At 48.4% G+C, this 16,400-nt stretch overlaps 1 protein-coding gene across 2 annotated transcripts in view; it reads left to right on the plus strand.

Annotated features, from left to right (window-relative positions):
* The window catches only part of Grtp1 (growth hormone regulated TBC protein 1), a 22,493-nt gene extending 6,555 nt beyond the window's left edge, over positions 1–15,938 (plus strand). Inside the window, exons 4-9 of one of the 2 annotated variants that reach the window (XM_035452861.1) lie at positions 2,740–2,895; positions 2,976–3,001; positions 6,912–7,008; positions 12,660–12,832; positions 12,906–13,091; positions 15,771–15,938. In XM_035452861.1, coding sequence (XP_035308752.1) covers positions 2,740–2,895; positions 2,976–3,001; positions 6,912–7,008; positions 12,660–12,832; positions 12,906–13,091; positions 15,771–15,860 — 728 coding nt within the window. In that variant the 3' untranslated portion in view covers positions 15,861–15,938. The remainder of the gene's footprint in view (positions 1–2,739; positions 2,896–2,975; positions 3,002–6,911; positions 7,009–12,659; positions 12,833–12,905; positions 13,092–15,770) is intronic. The other variant, XM_027387820.2, reaches the window with a different exon arrangement.
* The last annotated feature ends 462 nt before the right edge of the window (positions 15,939–16,400 follow it).

The raw sequence follows: 16,400 nt of genomic DNA on the forward strand, positions 1-16,400 counted from the left end.
GGTGGTGGGGGGGGGGGGCGTAGACAGTCTGTGGGGGGCTGAGACAGTCTGTGGGGCTGAGACAGTCTGTGGGAGATGTGGAACCCAGCCAGAGATCTCAGAATGGAAGCTCTGTCCCAGGATTCTTGGTAGAGCCAGTAGCACTGAAATGGAAGCCCAAGTCCTCAGGTAGCCTCGTGTATCCTATATACAATAGACTATCACTATTTGTTTGGACAATGACTTTAAAGGTTCTGTTTAGTGTGTTGTTAGAAAAAAATTATTGTAGGAAAATATGCATATCATAGTTCACTTTTTATTTTCCCCTTGGAAACTATCCCATGTAAACACTAATGTCTGACTTTCTTTGGTCTACCAGCTCCCAAATAATAAGAGGAGACTTCTTATTAATTACAAAAGCTTGGCCTTAGCTTATGCTTGTCCCCAACTAACTCTTATAATTTAAGTTAACCTGTTTATATTAATCTATGATCTGCCATGTGGCTCATTACCTTTGCTCAGTATCCATGCATCCCACTTCCTCCCTATCTGGCTGGCGAATCCCTCACCTCTCAGATTGCTCTCCCAGTTCCTCTCTCTCTCCAGAAATCCCACCTATCCTCTCCTGCCTAGCTATTGGCCATTCAGCTCTTATGAAGCCAATTAGAAGGCACCTTGGCAGAGACACATCTTCACAGTGCACAAAGGGTTATCCCACAGCTCCTCCTCCCTCCCAGCTCTGGCACATGTCATTCCACTTTTGCCTCTTACTGGAGATCCTGTGGGACATGAGTAAGCTCTATCATGTGGCCATTTTTGAATTATTTATTTTTGAGACAGGGCCTCACTATGTAGTACTGGGCTGGCCTAAAACTTACCATGTAGACCAGGCTGGCCTCAATTCATAATCTTCGTGTCTCTACATCCCAAGTGCTAGGACTAAAGATGTGCAGCCTGGCTTGCTTTTCATTTTTTTAATTACTTTTATTTATTTTGTGTGTATGTGTGCTCACATGGATATATGGAGGTTAGAGGACTGAGATTAAGGAACAACTTGTGGGAATTGGTTCTCCTTCCATCATGTGGGTACCAAGAGTAAAACTCAGGCCATCAAGCTTGGTGACAAGTACCTTTGTATTTTAGACAGGATCATATTCCAGACTGGCCTGGAACTCCATATGTACCCACTGATGACCTGTCTCTACATTCTGAGTGCTGTGATTACAGGTTTATGCTACCACGCCTGGTTCATGCGGTGCTAAGGATCAAACCCAGGGCTTTCTATATGTGGGCAAGCACTGAGCCACATCCCAGCCCGTTTACTTTTTTTTGTTTGTTTATTTTTCGAGACATGGTGTCTCCGTAGCCTTGGAGCCTATCCTGGAACTCGGTCTTGTAGACCAGGCTGGTCTCGAATTCACAGAGATCCACCTGCCTCTGCCTCCCGAGTGCTGGGCCTAAAGGTGTACGCCACCACCGCCCAGCTAGGCACCATTTCTTCTTCTTCTTCTTCTTCTTCTTCTTCTTCTTCTTCTTCTTCTTCTTCTTCTTCTTCTTCTTCTTCTGGTTTTTTGAGTCAGGGTTTCTCTGTATTGTTTTGGAGGCTGTCCTGGAACTTGCTCTGTAGACCAGGCTAGCCTCGAACTCATAGAGATCTGCCTGCCTCTGCCTCCTGAGTGCTGGGATTAAAGGCGTGTGCCACCAATGCCCAGCCTGCCCATTTACTTTTGTATGTCTGGATAAACCATCATAGAGGACCACATGGTGGACTTTCCATGTCCACAGAACCACTTGGGTGCTACACAAATAGGGCCACAAGCCTTGTCACACTCTCCTTTCCCTGTGTCATAGAAAGACCCTGACATGGGGGGACAATGTCACAGTCAAGGGTACGGTATAGGGTGAACACATTTTGCATGGCAAGTCTGAAGTATTGAGAGGCTGCTGTTCCTGTGACCATCTGTGTCATGGAATGTTTACAGTTCCAGGGGAGATGTTTTGGGTCTAGGAGGTTATGGAGGGTGAAGGGCTGTGAGAGCAGGAAGGGGTGGGGCAGAGAAGCTTCTGCACAAAGCCCGGGAGCATGCGTTTACTTAATTCCTGGTATCACTTTATCTCTGAAGGGAGTCTTGGCCTGTTCTCTTTCCTATGTTTCTGGCCTTTTTTGTTTCGGTTCTTTTGAAACTGTAGCTTACTCTGTAGCTCAGGCTAGCCCTAAACTCTACAGTCATCCTGTCTTGGCCTCTTGGGTGTTGTGGTTACAGGTATGAGCCACCAAGGCTAGCCTTCTGTTGTTTGTTTAGACAGGATTTCATTATGTAGCCCTGGCTGACCTGCAATTCCCCTATGTAGAGCAGATTGTCCTTGAACTCATAGAAACCCCAACTGTTCCTTTTTCCAGAGTCCTGGGATTAATGGATTAGAGAGGGGTATGCTCCATGCCCAGCCCTAGTCTTATATATTTGATCTTTGAATCTGGAAGCTTTTCTCCCATACTGACAGGGTAACTGGGAGTGTCCAGAGGAGACCATAGCTCCAGGAAGCTACCTGCCATTCCCGATTCTGAAATAACACTAGGACCCATCACTACTCTTCTTCCTGGTGCTAAGATCAGGTGTGCAGTGTGCCTGAGGTGGTGGCTAGGTGCCTGAGTTGACTCAGGTACAGCCAGGGTAGTGCTGTTCCTGAAATCTGAGACAGAGTCTGGCCACCTTGGCAGATGCAGGGGGTTGATGGTGACGCTGGTGCATTTCTGTGTAGACCTGAACCGGACATTCCCTGACAACGTGAGGTTCCGGAAGACGGCGGAGCCTTGTCTTCAGAAGACCCTGTACAACGTTCTGCTGGCATATGGGCTACACAACCAAGGTGTGGGGTACTGCCAGGTGAGCCCCCAGAGCCCTAGAGCTGGCATGTGTGTGTGGGAGTCATTTGACAACCCACAGGTTCATGGCAGTGACATTTTGCAGGTACAAGCTTTATTCCTGGCTCATGAGCTCTGGGTCAGGATGCCTCCCTCACAGTAGACCTAGCTTGTGTATGTCCCAGCTGGGAAAGCAGGGGACACCTGTTGGATGACATAGTGAATAGGTGAGGGTGGAAGATGGGGACAGTGGGAATGACACTGAACAGCACAGAATGGAAAGGAGGCTTGGGCCTGAGGTGGGCTGTGCAGCAGACTTTCTGAGGGTGTGGCGGACCCTGGGCTGCAGTGCCAGTCTCCAAGGTGCTTCTGGAAGCCTGGTGTAATTGATCCCATCTGCAGATTTTGGTCTTGTTTGAGTTGCCACTCAGGGAACAGTTTCCTGATTGTATTTGGGACTGTGCTGGGACTTGCAAACTGAGTGGCTAAACCAAGATGATTCTGAAAATATGAGACCTAGGTGTGACAGACAGGGCCACCTCCTCTGCAGCTGTTAAGGAGATGTTTCCTACTTCCTGTCCAGGCCCCACCCTGGGATTGTTGTCTCCACTTCTGCCCTGCTTCTTGGCATTGTCTAGGTTTTCCCTTTTTCTTTCCTTCTCCTCCTCCTCCTCCTCCTCCTCCTCCTCCTCCTCCTCCTCTTCCTCCTCCTCCTCTTCTTCTTTTTTGGTTTTTCAAGACAGGGTTTCTCGGTCCTGGAACTAGCTCTTGTAGACCAGGCTGGTCTTGAGCTTACAGAGATCCGCCTGCCTCTGCCTCCCTAGTGCTGGGACTAAATGTGTGTGCCACCAATGCCTGGCTGGTTTTCCCTTTTTCTAAGGACACACACCATCTAACTGGAGGTCCGTATTCCAAAGGGACCTCATTTTAATTAGTAACATCTGTACACACCTGTCTCCAAGTGAAGCCCTATGGTGAGACAGAAGACTTCTGGTTTTGGGAACTGTCTTAGGATTTCTGTTTCTGTGAAGAGACACCATGGCTACAGCAATCTTTTTTGTTTGTTTCTTTGGCTTTTTTGAGACAGGGTTTCTCTGTATTGCTTTGGAGGTTGTCCTGGAACTCACTCTGTAGACCAGGCTGGCCTCGAACTCACAGAGATCCACCTGCCTCTCTCTGCCTCCCAAGTGCTGGGATTAAAGGTGTGTGCCACCAACGCCTGGCATGTACAGCAATCTTTATAAAGAAAACATTGAATTGGGGCTGGCTTACCGTTTCAGACTCCATTATCCTCATGGTGGGGCATGGTGTCTGGCAGGCAGACATGGTGCTAGAGAAGGAGCTGAGAGATCTACATCTTGATCCACAGGCAACAGGAAATGAATTCTGACACTGAGCAAAGCCTAAGCATAAGAGACCTGAAAGTCTGCCCCCATAGTGACACACTCACTCCAACAAAGCCACACCTCCTAATTGTGCCACTCTCAATTGGGGCCATTTTCTTTCAAACCACCACAGGTACATAGCCCCACCCATGACATGGGGATTCATAAAGTGCTTGCAGATGGCTTTGCACTCTCTTTGGATGAAGCTGTGCTGACTTCATACAGGTGCTTCCGTGTGAGCATCATTCCCATGCTGGTATCTTCCCAGTCGCTTTCACTCTATGGCCCAGGAACACAGGAACATAAAGCTGTTACTGGCCTCTGCTGTCATGGTACCTTGGATTTCCATTTTCCTTATTTTCTGTTTTTTTTTTTTTTTTTTTTTTTTTTTTTTTTTTTTTTTTTTTTTTTTTTTTTTTTTTGGTGCTGGACATTGAATCTTTTGCAAGACTGAAAAGTTCTCTGTCACTGAGCTTCATTTAGCCTTTGTGGGCAAGACATAGCCTGTCATGTTTGTGCATGCATCTGCATGTGGGAGGCAGAGGTTGACATCAAGTGTCTTATGGCCCTCTGAGCTCACTGAACCCGGTGCTTGCTAACTTGGGCAGACTGGCTGGCCAGCAAGTTCTAGGGCAATCTGTTCGTCTCCACCTCCCCAGTACTGAGATCATCAGCACATGTTACTGTGCCTGCCTTTTCACATGGGCACTGGGGACCTGAATTCAGGTGTGTTGCAAACACTTTACCAGGGCCATCCCCCTAGCCCCTGTGCATCTTACTTGTGTGTGGAGTCTGATTCTCGGGGATGTTCTGAGCAGAGTACAGAACAGAGGTATTGGAGGCTGTGTGCCCAGCAGTGGGCATCAGCTCCTGGTAAATGTATCTTTGTATAGACTGAACCTGCGGTGCCCATTTCACGTTACTTGAGCCTATCCTGTTGGGCCATGGGAAACTGGATCTCTTCCCTTGTTTCTAAAGGAATGCATGTTTATTTTAGAAGTATAGATGGAACAAAAGGGAGGAAGACAGAAGCCGTGCAAGGCTTTATTCTCCCAGAAGTGACAGGAGCACACATTCCTAGTCCCCATCATAAACTTCAAGGACCATGGCCTCTCCCTGGCTTCCAGCCAGTTCTTGCATTCTGGCAGCATTTGTCCTTTGGGGATCATCATCTCACTGCTCCAGTCCTTCAGTCAGGACCGTGGTCCACACTAGTTTTTATTGTTTGTCTTTTGGGGGGACTGAGGGTTGGACATGAGAAGTGAGTGCCTTAACCTTGAGCTATCCCACAGCCTCTTTTCACTTTTTATTTTGAGTCAGAGTCTCCGTCAGTTGCCTAGGCTGGCCTTGAACTTGTGGTCCCCTACCTCAGCTTCCTAAGACACTGACTGGGCTTATAGACCTTGTCACTAGGCCTGGATGATTTTTGTTGCTATTACAAACACAGTCACTAGCAGGTTCCCCTCTTCCTCAACTCTGTGCTGGTCAGATGTAACATCAGGCTGGTTACTGTTAGACCTCCGGAAAGCTCAGGCTTCCAGGATCTTAGCTCAGGACCAAGGCCACCCCAATCACCAGGCTGAGTCGAAAGCTTGATGCAAACTGCATGAGGCTTTATTATTGTTTAACGATCTAACCCCATGTTAGCTCGGGTCTTTCATCCATCCACCAAGGCGGATGGCTACAAAAAGACAGTTTGAAGCGCTGCATAGAGATCTTATAGGGCAGCGTAAGGTGGGTACGCACAGGTTCAGGATTGGTGTGCCTCCAGGCTTGGAGGGTTTGCCCTGTGTTGATTGGTCAACTGGTTGTTATGGCCCATCGGCCCTCCCAGATTGGTTGCTATGTTCTATGCATCATTGCTGTGCGCTTGTCCATAAAGCACACCCAGAGCCGTAAAGCATACCACCACCAGCTAACTTCTGATTGGTTCCTTGCCACGAGGCAGGCACCTAACCTCTAGTGACCAAGGCAAGGTCAGACAAGCATATGTCCGGCTGTTATGGCTGCCGAAATGGGGAGCTGGTCCCTTCAGTTACCACTGATTGTGCCATAGGCCAGCAGTAGGAGGAGAAAGCCTTTGGTTTTATATCCTGAGAGGCAGTTGGTGTTCTTCAGGCTGAAATCCCTCTTTCTTTTTTTGGTTTTTCGAGGCAGGGTTTCTCTGTGTAGCTTTGGAGCCTATTCTGGCACTCGCTCTGGAGACCAGGCTGGCCTCGAACTCACAGAGATCCACCTGCCGAGTGCTGGGATTAAAGGCGTGCGCCACTAACGCTGGGCTTGAAATCCCTCTTTCATGTTGAATGGCTGAAGAGTACAGACTACTAGCCTTGAGGCTCTACTGTGCTGTGCAAAGGTGGGGCCTAGAGCAGCAGTTCTCAAGCTGTGGGTCTCAACCCTTTTGGGGATCACATATCAGTTACCTTACCTATCAGATAGTTATAGTTCATAACAGTAGCAAAATTACAGTTTTGAAGTAGCAATGAAAATAACTTTATGGCTGGGGATCACCAGAACATGAGGGTGTGTATTAAAGGATTGCGACATTAGGAAAGGTGGGGAACTGCTGCACTAAAATGTCTCAAGTTCCCAGGAAGGGCAGAAGAATGGGAACCTGTGGTGAGCTGAAACACTGTACTCTCTCTAGAACTCAGGGTCAAGTTTGTTTTCCATCCTGATTTCAGGGAATGAATTTCATAGCAGGATATCTGATCCTTATCACCAAGAACGAAGAGGAATCTTTTTGGCTCTTGGATGCTCTGGTTGGAAGAATACTGCCTGGTAGGTTTAAAGTGCTCTTTGCCTCACCCAGCCCCACCCCACCCTACCCTGCTTCTTTGAAAAAAGTCTGGCTGGTCAGTCAGGATGGAATGAAATGGCTGGGGTGTAACTCAGGGATAGAGCACTTTCTGGCTTTTGTGAAGGAAGGTCTTAGGTTTAATCCCCAACACTGGAAAAAGAAAAGGAAAAGGAAAAAATGTAGTGAAAACATAGTTTTTGGAAGCTGAAGTTAAGAATTGGGTGTCTGTGGTCTCTGCTGAGGGTGTTGGCTTGCCTTTGGCCATGTGTCCTCCTGGTTCCTTGTGTGTGTGGCCTTTCTGTAGTTGAGTTGATCACACATGAGCCACACAGTTTGTGAGAACCCAGAGCATGGTTGACAAGTGTTGCTGCTTTGTAAGTTGGAAGTCCTTTTCAAATCTGTCTTCCTTCTAGTCATTAATAGAGAAGAATAGCCACCAGTTGTAGTAAAGCCAGTGTAGATCATGGGCTTCGGTGAGGGTCACTGGGAAGAGCCAGTGCTGTCCTGAGGGAGATGACTTGGGACAAAGAGGATTTCCTGCCTGTCCAGCCCCATGTCTGCTCTCTCAGAAGGGTGTTTAGAACACAAGAGGGTGTGTGGCCTTGGGCCTGGGCTGTTTTCCTAGTTCCTGCTAAACTCCAGACCTATCCTCACTTGAGCCAAAGTTTTGTGTTCATTTTGGTCAAGCTCATTTCACAGACAAGGAGACTGGAGGCCTAAGGAATGTGTCAGCTCAAGGCCCATCTACTGCTGTCTTTTCTGAGCCTGGCTTCTGAGGTACAACTACAGGGTGTGTCCTTGCTAAGGTATGTGGTAGGGCCATGCTGGTGGATGGACCCACCAGAGAGAAGCAAGCACACCTACCTGCTACTCCTGTTAGTTCATGAGGCGTAGAGGAAGGGATGTGAGCTGGCTAGTTTAGGATCAACTTGACACAAGCTAGAGTCATTTGGGAAGAGGGAGCCTCAACAGAGAAACTACCCCCACAAGACCAGCCTGTAGGCAAGCATGTGGTACATTTTCCTGGCTAATTATTGATGGATCGGGCCTAGCTCACCGTGGGTGGGGCCATCCCTGGGTTCTATAAGAAAGCAGGATGAGCAAGCCATGGGGAGCAAGCTGGTAAACAGCACTCCTCCATGGCCTCTACATCAGCTCCTGCCTCCAGGTTCCTGCCCTGTTTGAGTTCCTGCCCTGACTTCCCTTTATAATGGACAGTGATATGGAAGTGTAAGCCAAATATACCCTTCTCTCCCCACCTTGCTTTTGGTCATGGTGTTTCATTACAGCAATAGAAACCCTACTTAAGACAGGGGAGGCCTGGGCATGGAGGCAGAAGCCTTTAATCTCATCATTCAGGAGGCAGAGGCAAGTTCTGTGAGTTTGAGTTTGTGTTCAGCCTGGTCTATATAGCAAGTTCCAGTTCATCCAATGCAACACAGTGAGACCCCGTCTCAAGGGGGAAAAAAAAACCATGCCAGTAGTTATGGTTAAAGATGCCATGAGTGAGGTTGCTCCTAGTGTGGAGAGAGTGTGTGGTCCTTACTGGTGACACAGTTAGTATTCCATGCCCAGCTTCCCAGTGCAGGGGCTGCATGCACTCCATGCCCAGCTTCCCAGTGTGATGTCTTTTAAAGTCTGTTTGCTTTTATTGCTCATGATCACCAGTCACTTTCCCAAGTTCTCTCACTGGGGAATAAAAGGAAGATATGGACCTTCAGACCCACAAAAGCTCCTCTCATCTGTTAAAAAGAGCAGTGTATTCTGGGTATGGTGGCACACACTGTAACCCTAGCATTTGGGAGACTATGACAGGAGGGTCAAGAGTAAAAGGACAGCCTGAGGAAGTGTAGAAGAGAATGCAGTACCACTTCAAGCTGCAGGGTGCACCCCAAGACGTGGACTCCTGGACACTGAACCTTGGTGGGCTGTTTTTTCCTGGGTGCACATGCGGGCGACAATGTGGGAGCTAGGCACCAGTAGGAATAGCTAACTGGTAAGACAGACGTTTTGGCAGTGTACTGTGAGACAGGCTAGGGAAGATGGCCTCTCCCAGAATGCCTTGTTTCATTCACCCTTGAGATCAAGGAGACTCAGTGCAGGCACTGTGACAGCCTAAGTAGGATTTGGACTAGACACACAGGTGACATTCTGTAGGCTGGGGCCCCTCTGTCTTGTGTGCAGCTGCTTGTGCTATATGCCTAGTGTTCAGGACAATATGAAGGAGTCCGGACCTTTTGACTCCTCAGCATGTCGTTTAACTAGGGATGTGGCTGTGTCCTGGTATGTAGAGCTGGGGTGAGGGTCTGTGGTCTGAGCACAGAGCTAGAGGGGTAACCCCAGGTTACAGCAAGGGAAAGGCACTGGTCTCCAAGGCTGGACCTCTGGACCTGGTGCCCTCACTGATGACAGACAGCTATGGAGATCTACCTGCAAGGCTTGGGTGTGCAGGGTAAGATACTGTTTTATAGGCTCATACAGTGTGATTGCTCTGGGCCCAAGGCTCAGCATTCTTCATTGTCTTCTGTCTCTGTACACAGCTTTCCCCAAACATTTTATCTGTAGGCAGGCACCCCCAGCCTGTCTACAGTGAGGTGTGCCAGCACAGTGGGCCAGGCCATCACTTTCTTTCTATAGACTCTGACATCACCCAAGCCCAAGGGTTCTGTCTGGTGGGTCTGCCCTGGACTTGGACTTTCTGCTGTGTGTGTGTGTGTGTGTGTGTGTGTGTGTGTGTGTGTGTGTGTGTGTGTGTGTGTGTGTGTGTCTGTCTGTCTGTCTGTCTGTCTGTCTGTCTGTCTGTCTGTCTGTCTGTCTGTGTCTTCAGGTGTTTTTGCACCCCCTAAACAGCATTTGCCACCATCAAGAATGATTCATACTCTTTCTGCCTCTCCTCCTCACCCCCACCCCCTGCCACTGCCACCAGTGTAGCTTTCTTTCCCATCCCTCCTGTGGTTCTGGCTGGCCAGGAACTCAGTATATTGACTAGGCTAACCCTGAACTCATCAGTCCTGCCTCCTGAATGCTGGGATTGCAAAGTGTGCCACAATGCTCAGCTAGTATTTCTCTCTCTCTCTCTCTCTCTCTCTCTCTCTCTCTCTCTCTCTCTCTCTCTCTCTCTCTCTCCTTCCTTTCCCCTTCCTCCTGCTCTTCTTTTTTGTGACAGGGTTTCTCTTGGCTGTGTCCTGGAACTCTGTACATCAGGCAGGCCTCAAATTCACAAAGATCCTCCTGCCTCTGCCTCCCAAGTGCTAGGATGCCCAGCTCTTTTCGTTTAGGCTGCTTGCAGGGCCAAGCTGGTCTCCATGGTGGTTGCTAACAAAAGGTGATGGGTCCCTCATTCCCAGCAGAGCCTCTCTGCCTGCCAGTGTGGGCTTCATGCATATTGGAAATTGTGATTAAGTGCTTTTGACGTGGCCTTTATCTGTGATTGGGAGCAAACAGGTGGAGTCTTGGCATGTGTGGCACAGAATGCATACATCTTCATATGGAAACCATGCAGAATGAAAAGTATAAGTGAGAAAGAATTCACCTTCAGACCACACCACTGTCTGTGGCTCTTCCTGGATTTGACATCAGAACTTGGCAGCCTCTACCTTTTCTTGGGGCAGCCAGGATGCTGGGGCTGAGCCTGGGTGTGAGACTATGAACAAAGACATAGATGCCCCTGGAATAGGAGAGGGACTCCCTGGAGCCAGGATTGCATGGCTCTGGCCGTCTGTGCACTGTGGTCACACCTAAGGTCTGAGGTGGTACTGCACTGGCTTTCACAGGAGAGTGGTAGGAAAGTGGGGAGACGAATGGGTTAATGTAATCCTCCCCTGGGAGAACCTCTAAGTGCCATGGGGTTCGGGGCATGAGTTTAACATCTCTATTTTTGGAAGCTGGTCTAAGCTTCCAAGCAGGGCCAAGGTCACAAAATGCTCCTTTGCAAATCTTCCCCTGCTGCTTCTCCTGCTCAGCACTCTTCCCTCTGCTGAGCCGATGATAGAGCTGGGGACGGCCTGGTTGTCTCTGCACATGCCTCTCCCAGCTAAACAGGATGAGCAGTTAGGAAGGGCCAGGTATGTAATCCTAGCTTGTAATCCGTGCATTTAGGAGGTCAAGGCAAGAGAGTCTCAAATTGTAGGTCACCATGGGGTTGAGAGTGAGAACCTATCACCACCACTATCACCAAAACCACCCAAAATAAGTTAACAACAGAAACAAGGCAGAGAACAAATGGTAGAAAGGCTCCAGGAGGCAGATTCGAAGGAAGTGGGTAAAAGAGAGTCTGTCTGTCCGTCCTGCCTGCCTGCCTGCCTCCCTCCCTCCCTCCCCCTCTCCCATTTTCTTTTTTTGAGATAGGCTGCCCTGGAACTCCCTGTCAGTGGAATGATTCATTTTCAGCCTTTATGTTAAATGACCGTGGACTGCTCATCCTATGCCACAAGGACTGCTATGTACCCACTTCATGGACAAGACACTGTTGGCATGTAATTATTGTGCCATGGTTTTCCATTTTATCACAGGCTTATTGATTTCTTTTGTGATGTAAACCAAACATTAAAACTTATAACAACACATTTCCCTAACAAGTTAAAAAATTAAGTAGGAAGGCCAATAAGATGGCTCAGTGGGCAAAGTCACTTGTCTCCTAGACTACCCAAGTTTGATTCCCAGAACCCACATTGCTTGACGGAGGGAACTAAGTCCTTAAAGTTGTTCTTTGATCTCCATATGTATGCGTGTGATGACCCCCATGCGCCGATCCCCCCCACACACACAGTGAATAAAGAATTATAGTTTAAAGAAAAAAATTGAGTAGGAAACCCAAAAATAATTTGGAAAGGCATGTGTCTTCAAATGCAATGCTGTTGGAAGCACTTGTCAGTGTGAATTTGATTATCATAATATAAAATTTGCCACCCTAACATTTCCTTCCCCATTCCTTCTGCTTTCCCCGACTCTACCATGTAGCCCAGGCTAGTCTCAAACTCACTATGTAACCAATTGCTTCATGTCCCAAGTGTTGGGATTTCAGGTGTGTGCCACCATACCTAGTTTTATGTGGCACTGGGTCAAATTCAGGGCTTCTTGCATGCTAGATAAGACAAGCACTATGCTAGCTGAGCTACATCTCAGCCCTGAGAACTTGAAACTGTCCCATTTCCCTGTGACTCCCACTCCTCACCATTCAGCGGTGTCGTGACTCTGATGTCCTGAGGACTTCATAGAATCACACGGGACCTGTCTCTTCTGACTTAGCTAGTATAAGCTGGGGTCCTCGAGGCTCCTCCATGGAGGATCTATGTCAACATTTTCTTTCACGGTGACACGGTGATGAAAAGTGTGTGTGTGTGTGTGTGTGTGTGTGTGTGTGTGTGTGTGTGCGCGCGCATGTGTGTGCGTGCTCGAGATAAAACTCAGGGGCCTTGTGCATGCTATGCAAATGCTCTGCCACTGAGCTACACCCTGAGCTGCCCTCTTCTTATCTTTGATTTTGAAACAGGGGCTCATGAAATTACCGGGCTGTCCTTGGATCTCTGTAGCTCAAGCAGGCGTTCACTTTAGTCTCCTAAGTAGCTGGGAACATGGGCCTCTCCCCCCATGCTACTGACGTCTCAGTTTCTCTGTCCCCTCTATGTGGCAGATTACTATAGCCCAGCAATGCTGGGACTGAAGACCGATCAGGAGGTCCTGGCAGAGCTGGTGAGGATGAAGCTACCAGCAGTGGCAGCCCTGATGGATGGCCATGGTGTGCTGTGGACCCTGCTGGTGTCCCGCTGGTTCATCTGTCTGTTTGTGGACATCCTGCCTGTGGAGGTGAGCACCTTGATCAACCTCTGGCTGGCTGTGTAGGCTGCTGTGGAGTGACTGGGTATTTCTGTCTCTACAGACTGTGCTACGGATCTGGGACTGTTTGTTCAACGAAGGCTCCAAGATCATCTTCCGGGTTGCTCTGACCTTAATTAAGCAACACCAGGAATTTATACTGGAAGCCAAAAGTGTTCCAGACATCTGTGACAAGTTCAAACAGATCACCAAAGGGGACTTTGTGACTGAATGTCACACGTTTATGCAGGTAAGTTCTGGGCTACTTGGATCCTGGTGTTTCTGAGTCCCTCTCCCTGTGAGCAGCTCCCACTCTCCCTCCCTGATCTATGGCTGGAGTCCAGGGCTGCAGAGGGGGCTGCAAAAGGCCCTCTGACCTCATGTCTGAGGCCACTGCTGTTCACCTGGAGAGCCTGTTCCGGTTTACACTGGTTGGCAGTGGAGAGGCAGGCAGGCATGTCAGTGAGGCCTCCATGTCCTCAGCCAGCTCAGTCACCGGCTCTGTTGATCACCAGCCTTCAGAAGGACATAGATTCCTTCCTGTCCTGATCGGCTATATACCCCCTTGGCACCTAAGAAAGTTATTTGTGAGGCAAGGGAGTGCAGGCTGTGTGGACCAACTGGAAACTGCTGAATACAAGGTGGGGATGCTGGGCAAGACCTAGGCTGGAGGACTGAGAGGCCAGCAGAGACCAGGCTGAGGGACCCTGGCAGGAACCCATGCAAAGTAGAACCTGAGGGTCTAAGTTTTTGTTTGACTCAGGGCTGGCCAGGACCTTCTTATGTAGACCACACTGGGCTCAAACTTAAGAGATCAGGCTGCCTCTGTCCCCTGAACACTGGAGTTAAAAGTGTGCACTGTCGCGGTACACACATCTTTAATCCCAGTACTTGAGAGGCAGAGGCAGGCAGATCTCTGAGTTCAAGGCCAGCCTGGTCTACAGAATGAGTTCCAATATGGGCTCTAAAGTTACAGAGAAACTCCGTCAAAAAAAAAAAAAAAAAAAAGTGTGCAGTCACACCCAGCACTAAAGTCAGAGGATGTGGCAGAGGCGCCTTGCATGTTCTATTCTGCAAGCTGTGGTTTGAAGCCCCTTGCTGCCAAGAAACATCCTTGGAGGCATGTATGTGTGTGTGTGGGGTGAATGACACACCACATGACAGGACTCATGCCTCTATTCCTAGCACTCTTGAACTCTGTGTGAGTTCAAGGCCAGCCTGGTCTACATATTGAGTTTTAGGACAGCGAGGACTAGAGACCCTGTCTCAAAAACCAAAACATGGCATGGTGGTACACACTCCTTTAATCCCAGCACTCAGGAGTCCAGGGCAGGAGCATCTATGTGAGAGGCCAGCCAGGGCTACCCAGAAAAACTGTCACAAAAAAAAACAAAAAAAAACAAAAACAACCAAAAAAAAAAAAAAAAAAAACAAAACCCAAAAAACAAAGCAAAAAAAACCCAAAACACACAAAAATTATCACCTACTTCAAGAGTAGGTGGTGCCTATGCACACAAACCTGGGTTGGTTCTGACTTTTGTAGTCCAGATGAAGTGTAGGAGGTTCCAAATGGGTAAAGGGACAGGAACCCGTGGAGGGGCCCAAGAGGGACCCTGGGAAATGACCCCACAGCTGAGCCAGGGAGTTGTGTGTGTCGTGGAGAGGGCTCATCCATAAGCTTCTTGGAGTTGGGGCTTCATCCCAAAGTTAAACACAGTGGCTGCATGGACTAAGAAAAGCAGATGGACCCTAGGCTTCCCAGAACCAGCAGTTCACAGGCTGCAGAGGATCCGTGCTCTCACAGACATTTCAATCTGTATTCAAGTATGTAAGTGTGAACCAAGAAACAGCTGGAGGCTGTCTGGGGGTACACTGTTCCCCCCTGTACATAGGCAGGTAGTGACTGTGCCCAGTTCCTGTTCCCACAGAGAACAAGGACTCTCTGACAGTTGTTTCACTGTCCCAATTTCCTGAGTTAAAAAAAAAAAATCAAATTTTGCAGCTCTAGTTATCATTTTTGCAGTCGTAACTGAATTGCTTGGTCTGGTAAGATGGCTTGGTTCCTGGAGATTATTTTCACAGGAACTAGCTGACTTCTGTGCATCCTCCACCTCCATGTTCTGCCCTCAGAGGCCTGATGTACAGGGCTCCATTCATGGAGAGAAGGGAAGTGTGGCCTATGCTGTGTGCCTCCAGTTAGTCCATGTTTGGGTCCCAAGTGACCAAACTCAGACATGCTTTCATGTGATGTGCTGTGACGCATGCTCAGAAAACTGTCTGGTCTCCATTCATCTGGCCTCCCTTGACACTCCATCCATCACCTGCTTCGTAAGCAGAGTCAGACCCTGAGCTCCAGTGTGATACTCCAGGTCTGGAGGTCTTGGTTGTTTGACCTCTGAACCTTGGGATTGTGGTAGTCATTGTTTTTGCTTGGAAACCAAAAGTGAAGTGTATTCAGCCCTGTGGCAGTCTTGGGGTAACCCCTCTAGTGCAAGACACTGTACTGCTGTATCTTCTGGGAGATGGAATCCTTACCCAGGCCAATTCACTGTTAAAGCTGTAGGGCTTGGCAGGTTGGTCTGCCTGCTAGGTGCCAACTTTTTTTGAGAGAGGGTTTCTCTGTGTAGCACAAGCTGTCCTGGAATTCAACTCTATACACCAGGGTGGCCTCAAACTCTGATCTTGCCTCCCAAGTGCTGGGATTAAAGATATGAGCTACCACCTCCCAGCTTTTTTTTTTTTTTTTTTAAAGACAAGGTCTTGCTATGTAAATGTAGCCCTGATTGGCCGGAACCTCTTCTGTACACTAGGCTGGCCTCTAATTAACAGAGATCTGCCTGTCCTTGCCCCAAGGCCTTGTATGGGACAATTAAAATGAAAATATGTTAAGAGGGGTGATTTGGAAAACCATGCTCTGTGTCTCTTCCAGAAAATATTTTCAGAACCAGGAAGATTGTCCATGACGACCATCACCAGGCTCCGGGAGAGTTGCCGGGCTGCACTACTAAGCCAGGGCTGAGTGCACACCTCCTACCTACCCCTGCTACTAGCACAGCAGACACTTCACCAATTCCTACCACTTTGTTCCTGTTGTAAATACTTGAAATCATGACACTTTTAATGTGAACTTTTAAAAGAGAATCATTTAAAAATCAGTGTTCTACAATTTTTTTGCCCATTGGTCCAGTGAGATGGCTCAGCCATGAGCCTACCAGGCCTGATGATCTCAGTCGGGTCCGAGGACCCATATGTGGAAGCAGAAAACACTCTTTCAAGTTGTTCTCCCCCCACCCACCCCCAGAAAGCCGGGCGGTGGTGGTACACACCTTTAATCCCAGCACTCGGGAGGCAGAGGCAGGCGGATCTCTGTGAGTTCGAGACCAGCCTGGTCTACAAGAGCTAGTTCCAGAATAGCCTCCAAAGCTACAGAGAAACCCTGTCTCGAAGAAAAAAAAAAAAAAATCAAGTTGTTCTTTGAGACATATGCACACATTGGAAAAAATATTTATTTTATTTGAGATGTTAAGAATACGAGATATGAAGTGCATATTTTGTTGAG

The sequence above is a fragment of the Cricetulus griseus genome (assembly GCF_003668045.3).
Source record: "Cricetulus griseus strain 17A/GY chromosome 1 unlocalized genomic scaffold, alternate assembly CriGri-PICRH-1.0 chr1_1, whole genome shotgun sequence".
Lineage (NCBI taxonomy): Eukaryota > Metazoa > Chordata > Mammalia > Rodentia > Cricetidae > Cricetulus > Cricetulus griseus.